The sequence below is a fragment of the Orycteropus afer genome, unplaced genomic scaffold, assembly GCF_000298275.1.
Source record: "Orycteropus afer afer isolate SDZICR_OR568_19922 unplaced genomic scaffold, OryAfe1.0 scaffold00002, whole genome shotgun sequence".
NCBI lineage: Eukaryota > Metazoa > Chordata > Mammalia > Tubulidentata > Orycteropodidae > Orycteropus > Orycteropus afer.
The window spans coordinates 3,880,038-3,889,869 of record NW_006921589.1 but is presented as its reverse complement, the minus strand read 5'-3'; the positions used below and the strand labels follow the sequence as shown (position 1 = coordinate 3,889,869).

Here is a 9,832-nt window from a genome sequence, read left to right as displayed (position 1 = left end):
TTGCATACATGCAATTATCCTGGTAGGTGCTGAACTCAGCACTCCAAGCTGGGTTAGTGCTTCTCCAGGGAACACAAGGCGATAGGCTATTTCCCTATACGTTGGTTGTGTTCCCTTATGACCGAGAGGCCAAATAAACAACCACTCACAGCACTTTTAGACTTTTAATCTTTGAAATAAAGCAACACAGATCTGTGCATGGGTAGGAGTCAGGCCCCTCACCCTTGTAATCAAGAAACAGGCAGATTCTGGATCAGTACTCCATTCTAGAAAATTGTATCTGGTCTCATATCTTGCAAAATCACATTTCCTTTATGCTATATAAAGAATTCTTCTTCTCCTTCTTTCTCTTCTGAATGGACTGGCCGATGACAGGGACCTTTTGAGATTATCTTCCTTGCACTGAGGTCCCTCTGGCCAGCAAGTAACGAAGGAAGGGCCCTTTTCTCAAACACTGTGTTGTGTTTGGAGCCAGCTGCCACTAAGGAAGTGGCTGGCAAGTAGGATGGAGGCTGGCTGGTCTGCAAATCCCTTGGAAACTGGTTCAAGGGAGATTGCCTGGGTTCAGAATTGACCACAGTGAACCCTGTGTCAACATTCGTTTCTGCCTCAAGCTTCTGAAAGCAATTTCTCTGGCTGAGGACCTCCATTTTGACCCCAGATTCCAAGTGGGGAGAAGGCAGAGGCAGTTGGGTGCCCATAGCTGTGTTTCCAGCCAGGGATGACCAGCTAGGGCTTTTCCATGTAGTGCCGCTGGAGCTGTCTGATGTGAGGCTCCCATTGGGCTCTGGAAGCTCTAGAGAGCCCACCCTGGAGCTCCTGACTCGGGTCCTCCGGCTTCTTGGTTCTAGGGTCCTCTTTGTGGAGACAGAGGCCAGCCTGGAGCCCTGGAGAAGCATGTCAGTCCCTGAGGTGTCATTCAGAGAGGAAAGCTCGCAGTTCCCAACACCAAGTCCTGGACTCATTTGGACCTATGGACCAAGGAAAGTAGGAACAAATGAAACAGATGTTTTCTATTGACTAAGCACCAAGGACAAGCCATATCTTCTTCACCCTCTACCACGCCATACCAAAAACAGACTTTCAAAAAAGTTGAATTAAATGGAAGTGATCCATACATTCTGATCATAGGGTGTGTAATCAGCATCAGTCCAAACATCTCTGACTTGGAATTCCTAAATTGATTTTTGACAAGGGCAAGTCATGTGGAATCAACTGTGTTGACAACAACACAATTCTGGTAGATCAAATTGTTCAGATAAAAATCAGAAAGATATTCACAGGTGGTTAGCCTCACTCCAGGATTTTAAATGATGGGTTACCAACCATAGAAAACTAGAAAACCACTGTTCTGGTTACCTACTGGCACTCTGACAGGAATATACCACAAATGGGATGGCCTTAACAAACAGGAGTTTGTTCTCTTACAGTTCAGGAGGCTAGAAGTTCAAAGTGCCAGGCTCTAAGGGCTGTGTGAAAGCCCCTCAACCTTGGGCTTCAGCTCTGCCTTCTGCTCGGGACCCACTGAAGTTAGAGGCGTCTCTTCACTCAGGCAGTACTGGCTGCTGAGGCTAACAAGCCCAAGGTTGACAAATAAAATGGCACAGTCCTAATGTTACCAAACCACATGGCAGGCCATTAATTCAAGTCCATTGTAAGTTCCAAGGTTGGCAGAGCATGGCAGGCTGCTGAACAATGACATGGCTACATGCAGGGTCCAAGCATGCCATAAGCTAGAGACCATTCCCCACGGCTTCTCCTTATATACGGGAAGCAGACCACATCACTAGGGCAGATACTCAGCTGCTTACAGATTCCACCATGGAGTTGATTACCAGTCTCATCATGGGGAATACTACATCCAGCTGCCCAGCCACTCAACCAAGGCTAGCCAAATTGACACACAAACTTAACTACCACCACCATCAAAACATATGATTATAGCCAAAGATCATCTACAACCAACTTCTTTGTTATTAATTTTACTCGAGCTCTTAGTAGAATTTTATAAGAACATTCTTATTCCTTTACTCTCAAAGTATTCTTTCCTTCAGCATCCAGAGCAACTTAACCACTTTCCCAGGCCAATTTATCTATATTCATGCCTTCAATTATCAGCTAAATGTTGAAGGGTTCCCAAAAGAATAACCATAGCTCAAATCTGTCTCTTGAGCTACATTCCTATCTACCAACTATCTTCCAGGCATAAGCATTTAGAAGTCTCACAGGTCCCTCAAAGTCATAATGTCCAGAATTAAAGTCATCTCTAGCCTCACACCAAATAGTTCTGATCGCTCTTTCTCCTATCTTAAAAGATGGCATCATTAACCATCAAGTTGTCCAAGGGAACATCATCTACCCTTCTCCATGCCCCATATATCACCCATTCCTATGGACTCTGTCTTCTAGAGGCCTCTCAGATCTTCCTGTTCCCCATTCCCACTGCCATTAATCCTAGGGCAGGCCATCATCACCTCATCCCATGACATCTCGGTCATAAGGGAACACAACCAACCTATGGGGAAAAAGCCGACTGCCTTGTGTTCCCTGGAGAAGCACTAACCCAGCTTGGTGTGCTGGGTTCAGCACCTACCAGGATAACTGGACTTCTAATAGGACTCCCCATGGACATTTTTAACTCCCTTTAATCTATTCTTCACTCTACTGCCATAAGGAACTTGGAAAACACAGAATTGATCATATCACCCTCTTACTTCAATGGCTCCCTACTCTTTAACATAACCTACCACATATGAGGTCATCATGACTTGGAATCCACTCAACAGCAATTTTTTTTACCACACTCTCCATGGTCTGCTCCTTCTTACTCCAGCCTGACAAGTCACTGCTTTCTCCCTTTCAACCATCAAATGCCAAAATCGAACTTCTTTCTATTCTTAACTGTGTTTTGCTCTCTTATTGCCAGTACTTATATATATTATTTCCTGTCTGGGATATATTTTCTCTAATTCTTTGTACTAAAAACTCCTCCTCGCCTGTCATCACTTCCTCTTGAAATCTTTCCCAGTATCATTAGTTCTGAGTTTCAAACCAGTTGCCATGGAATCAATTCTAACCCATGGTGACCTCATGTGTGTCAGAGCAGAACTCTGCTCCACAGACTTTTCAGTGGCTGCTTTCTTCAGCACTGGCTCACCAGACTGTTCTCTCGAGATGCCTCTGGGTTGACATGAACCTCCAAGCTTCCATTTAGCAACCAACTGCATTAACCATTTGCACCACCTAAATATTGATTCTGCCACTAATTAGTTGGGGGACTTTAAGCAAATGACTTAACCTTTCTATGCCTTACTTTCTTTACCCATGAAAGAACATAATAATAAGTGCCAACCTCATAAGATTGATGTGAGGATTAAATGACAACAATATCTTAGATATGTTGTTGTTGTTATGTGCCATCGAGTCAGACCCAACTCATAGCGACCCCTCCTTGGATTTCCGAGGCATTATCACTATGGAAGTAGATTGCCCAACCTTCCTTCTGAGGAGTGGCTGGTGGGTTTGAACTGCCAGCCTTCTGGTTAGCAGTCAAGTGCCTTAGGCACAATGATACCAGAGCTCCTATCTTGGATAGAGTAAGTGCTATATATGGGTTGATTATTATTATCATTATTAATTTAATTACCATTTCTTATAGCAGCCTGTACTCCCCATATCATGGTGCTTACTACATTTTATTGCACTTGCCTCTTTACTTCTGTGTTTCTTCCCCTGGAAGAGTGGGAATTGCATGTCTTCTCCATCATTGTACATTCAGTACCTAGCACAGTGTCTGGCATATGGTAAATATTAGTCATTAGTCAAATGTCTCCTGAATAAATAAATAAAGCTCAACATCTATAAAAAATAATAATAAACGTTTGTACATAGAAGTGTATGAAGATAAAGCATCTCTATTACCGGTACCGGTTGTCATTTAACTGACTTCAACTCCTAGAGACCCCATGTGCGTCTGAGTAGAAGTGTGCTCCATAGAGTTATCAATGACTGGTTTTTTCAAAGCTTTTATTCTGAGGTGCCTCTGGGTAGACTTCAACGTCCAACCTTCCAGTAGGCAGCCAAGAACTAAGCCATCTGCATTACCCAGCGGCTCCATCTATATATCAGGTCCCTGATCATTTATATTAAGGGGATGTAAATTCTTCATAAAGTCTTATCAAGAAAATCCAAAGTGACCTTTATCATTAATTTCAGGAAATTCTATAATCTTTTTAAGAGAAGTGAATGTTGACTTTTTAAAAAGACAAGTCTAAGATCCTTAGACCAGATGGCAAAAGTAAGTGGAACATTGTTAACACAAAAAGGCAGCTGGGTAAGGTTAGAATGAAAAATTTCAAGGAGAAACAATGCTGAGTGTTTGAGATGAATCCTTTGAGGAAGACTAAAGCTCCTCTTGTCAAATAATAATAATAGTAATAAATTGAAATGCATTTCTAGGAATTAAGATTACTTAGAGATCATGTTTCTAAGAATATTTGTAAAACGTTACAAATTGGCAGCTAGTATCTTTCAAGTTCAGAAAGCATTAGTAACTATCTTGATTAACAGGAAGTTCATTTGTCACTCATTTTTGACCCTAAGCACTTGAAAACAGAGAAAATAAGTCATTGAAAAATGATTAAATGGCTAAGGAACAGACTGATAACATGAAGGGAAAATAATACTGTTTTTTTTACTAAAAGTGATTCCAGGAAGATAGAAAAACAAGATTTTTTTTTTCTGCACTGAACAATAACAACAACAACAACAAAAATGCATGAACATAAATTATGTAGGTAATGAGAGACCCAAAAGCAGTACCACACTGCCTTACATAAGAGTTGAAACCAGCCTTTTCCAATTAACTTGATATTTTCAAAGGTACTTATTTGAATTTTTTACCAAAACTGCTGATGTCAACCTACTGTCCTATAGAGCAATAACCTCTTTAAACAATGCCTAGAAGTCCTCTTAAGTTCAGTATAAACCAAAATATTGAGTGAGAGTGTAGGAATGGATATATGTGTCTGGCTGTGTAGGGTATATTGGAGGCAGAGGGAGTGAATGGGAAAGGAATGAGAAGAGGAAGGAATAGGAAGGAATGGAGTGTGAGTGTGTACAACTGAGACAGTCCTTGAACACATCCCCTGCCCACTCAGGGACCTCAAGGTCTTGTCTTGTCATGAGTGCTGAGAATAGCAACATCTAGTGGAACTTGTAAGGTACTCTTCTTGTACAGAATTCTTTGTTGTTTCTCCTTTTGATCTCCTTGGTTCCAGGTGTTCTGTGGCAACTTTGGAACGAACAGTCCCGTAAACTCAGGGTGGTGGTGCTAGCAGTTACCAGTCAGCTGGGCCCTGCAACAGATGACAGTCTCTCCAGGGGCAATGGCAACACCACCAGTGACCAGTGTGGCCAGGAGAACCGAAGGACATTCTAGCAGACTTAAGAATCTACAGCTTAAGGACAAAGGCATAGCCCTTCTCTAAAAGCTATGGGATGGTTTTGATTTCTAAGAGACAACTGAGCAAGAGGGCTGCTTTTTCTCAATCACCATGGTGGGCTAGAATCACCTTACTTTGAATATTTATCTGAATTGTGATTTGTGTGTGTGTGTGTGTGTGTGTTCTCAGATTGCTAAATCCAGGATATTTTAGTTATGCCACATTGGCTATGTGGATGTTAGCATTTATCTAAATGAATGGATTTAGGTATGTCTATGAAGTAGCGTTAACAACAACAACAATGTAGCGTAGTGCCAAAGGCACTCGACTGCTAACCAGAAAGCTGGTGGTACAAACCCACTAGCCACTCCATGGAAGGAAGACTGGGCAATCTACTTCCATAAAGATTTACTGCCTCAGAAGCCCAAAGAGGGCTGCTATGAGTTGGAATCAACTCGATGGCAGTGAGATTGGTTTTGGGTTTAGTTCCCTTTCAAGCTATCCTATTTAAAAATACAAGGGCTATTATCCTAAATTATATATTTAGGTATGATCTTGACATGTCCTGCCTCTAAAATCCTTAATAAATGACTGTCTTTAAATCTCATTTTATATCCTCCTGCATCCATTCTCAGTGGACCCAACACTGTTCTCCTAGACTCAAGTGAACTCTCCCACCCTGTGGTCTTTTAGATCCTCCATGTCATGGGCCTTCTGCACAACTTTCCAAGATTTCCTCATTCAAATTGATCTTTCCCTTCCCTACACTCAATTTGTGTGGTTCTTACTCTGCTTCAGTGTCTATCACAGCCTTCTGGCATTGCAGACTTATGGGGGCATCAGTTCCTCATTAGACTGTAATACAAGATGATATCAGCACCAAACACATAATCAAAGTTTAACTAAGGAATAGCTGTATTATCTCCACACGGTTGTGGAATATGGACTTTACTGGAGCATTTCAAGTAGCTTTCAGAGACAGTTTATCTTCTCAATTTATAAAGTGTCCCAACTAAACCTCAAACTAAATGGATCACCTTGATGTAGTAAATTACGTGGTATGGGTTTTCTAGCCATAGTCTTTGTAACTCCCATCAGATTACTGGGTGGGACTCTGCTATTTAAACTCCTGATTGTTAAAGTCATCCACTGGGTTATTTCTGTTGGAGCAGCATGAAATAATCTTCTGGGAAATGTCTAAGGGCACAACAGAAGGGAGACTGTCCTGACTGAAGAACTGTATCCTGAGTGCATTCCTGAATTTGAATTGTAGCCTGTTGCTTCCCTAATAAACCCCATAATCCATGAGTTCTGTGCGGTCCCTGCAGTGAATTATCAAACCCAGCACTGATGTGTTGGGTGCCATTGTAGGGATGGTTGGTGTCAAGGTTGGTAAGAGGATTGTGAATAGATTTAGGTATTGAGTTATATCTAGGTGTTTAGGGTGGCAGCATGTCTGGTCTCATAGGAACAGGCCTTGGCCTGCTAATGGTGATTCTGTCTTCCTGTTGTATGGTTATGAGAGATTAAAAGATGCTACCTTCCTGCCCCTTTAGCAATCACCAATTCTAAGTCTTTGTTGTTTTTAGTCATTGTTTTTAGTTGCTGTTGAGCTGGCTCCGACTCGTAGAGACGTTCTATGTAACAGAACGGAATACTGCACAGTTCTATGCCATCCTCATAACCATTGGTATGGCTGAGGGCGTCATTGCACTGTTGTGTCAGCCTGTCTCATTGAGGCTTTCCCTCATTTTCATTGACCCTCTACCAAACAAGAGTAATTCCTCTTTCCGGATGATGTGCCCAAAGTAAGAGGCTGAAGTCTTGCCCTCCTCACTTGTAAGGAACATTCTGGTTGTATTTCCTCTAAGACTGTTTTGTTTGTCCTTCTAACAGTCCTTGGTATATTCAATACTATTCTAATTCAAAGACCTGGAGTCTAGAGTCTCACAAAGCCCCAACACCAAAGTCATGGATTCAACACTTGAATTGCCCAAGTCAGAAGTGACCAAAAGATGGATGACAGCAGGTAAAGCAAGGAAGAGGGACCATAAGTGCTGTTAATTGGGGGGAAAAAACCTATAAAAAAGTACAAGGAATGCAATATTGAACAATGTGAACAAACTGTGGAAAGCTGAGACCAGCGGTAGGTTATGAGAGATTCTGCATGTGGTTGATTTGACAAAATAGGTAATATCACTAAGGAAAAGGAAGACATGGTGAAGGGCACAAGAGGTGCAGACAATGAAGGCAAATATGATAGCATACACAATACTGTATTACCAGTAACAGCAAACACTAATCCACTGGCAGGTACATAGGTCAACAGGTTTGGATAGGAAAAAAAAAAGGTAATTTGATTGAGGGCATGATTTATATTGCAGGAGTTTTTAGAAAGAGATGATTGCCATTGCCTATCCTACTTTTCCTGAGCAGACACTACCAACTTCACTATCACCAGTAGTGGCAAAAACACAGGGAGAAAGAAAAGGGATCCCTAAAGTGGGGATGAGGAGCTCTGGTAGTATAGTGGCTAAAGCACTTGACTGCTAACCAGAAGGCTGGCGGTTCAAACCCACCAGCCACTCCTCGGAAGGAAGGTTGGGCAATCCTACTTCCGTAGTAATACTGTCTCGGAAACCCAAGGAGGGGTCGCTATGAGTCGGGGCCGACTCGACGGCACATAACAACAACAACAACAAAAGTGGGGATGAGGAGACACTGGTGAGTCAATGATAGAATTCTCACTTTCTGTGTGGGGACCTTGGTTCAATTCCGGGTCCCTGCACCTCACGCACGGCCACCACCCATCTGTCAGTGGAGGCTTGTGTATGGCTGTGATGTTCAAAAGGTTTCAGGAGAACTTCTTGACTAAGATGGACTAGGAAGAGTGACCTGGCAATCTGCTTCTGAAAGTCAGCCAGTGAGAACCCTGTGGATCACAGTGTCCAATCTGTCACCGATTGCAGGGATGGTGCAGAACCAGGTAGTATTTTGTTTTGTGGTACATGGGGTTGCTGTAAGTCAGAGCCAACACACCAGCATCTAACAACAACAACAACTAAATGGGGACAGGACAGGATAAATCTGCTACATTTTCCCTTCCATTATGAATTAAGACAGCAAGATTAAAATTGCCAAGAGGGCCTAGAAAAAGGTCTGACCCATGATAGGCCCTCAAAAAATATTTTAGAAATTAATGAACATTGACAGACTTTCTCATTTGTTCATACATTCACTCACTTGCTCAGCATCTACACTTACCTTGATAGTACTTTCATCAAAACACAACTTCTAGACCCTGAGAGACGTCAGATAGTCTGCAATGACAAGAAGGCACGTGGAAGGAGAACTGTTCACCACATGCATTCGGCAAAACAACTACACGCACAGAGAGTAATTGTGTTGCTTTTGCATGGTCTCCTCCAGTTTCTCCTTTGCAAAGCACCTCCATGTATGTTCTCTCATGTGTTCCTCAGAACACAACTCATTCATGTCACTACCACTCCTAGGCTCAATTGAGCATCACTCATTACACTAAGGATAAAATAGAACCTACTTAACATTTTTACATAAATAATGCTGCATTATTGGTAATGACAAACATTAATCTATAGGTAGATACATAGGTAGACAGGCTAAATGATCAGGTATATCTAAGTAAAAGGGAATATACCTAGATATGATTTTGGAAGGAAATATTCCTACATATGTATTTATATGTGCCTTAAAAATGACCACATGCAGTTTAAACATAACAGGAGGCAGACGATAACTTCTTAGCCACAAATAAGCATCTTAAGGGAGTAGGTCACTGGGCCTGCAGGCTGGGGACCATGGTCACAGGGGACGTCAAACTCAATTGGCACAACATGGTAAACAAAAATATTGTTCTACATCATACTTCAATGAGTAGTAACTGGGGTCTTAAAAGCTTGTGAACAGCCATCTAAGTGGCAACTATTGGTCTCTCCTCATCCACAGCAAAGAAGAATGAAGAAAATCAAAGATACATGAAAACAGTCCAAAGAACTAATGGACCTTGAGAGCCTCACCACATACAACCCAGAGAGTAGAACTAAATAGTGCCTGGCTACCAATGCCAATCACTCCGAAAGAGATCAAAATTGGAGATCCTAAATAAGTAGAGTGGGAGAAGAATGTGGAATGAAACTCAAAATCATAAAGAAGGCCAGGCTTACTGGTCTGATATAGACTAGTCAAAACCTCTGAGACTATGGCCTTGAGTCACCCTCATGCCTAGAATTGATCTCACTCCCATGGCTTAACTCTCAGCCAAACAATAGGCAGGTCTACGAGCTGACCACTTGCATCAAGCCGTGCACTCCTTAGAACAATCAACCATGGGAGATCAGAGCATCTGCGCA

At 42.1% G+C, this 9,832-nt stretch overlaps 1 protein-coding gene across 1 annotated transcript in view; it reads right to left on the bottom strand.

The window, feature by feature from the left end:
• Positions 1-317: 317 nt before the first annotated feature.
• Positions 318-9,832, bottom strand: part of FAM124B (family with sequence similarity 124 member B) — a 17,202-nt gene continuing 7,687 nt past the window's right edge. The window contains exon 2 of the mRNA XM_007955945.1: positions 318-971. Within this exon, the coding sequence (XP_007954136.1) occupies positions 318-971 (654 nt within the window). The remainder of the gene's footprint in view (positions 972-9,832) is intronic.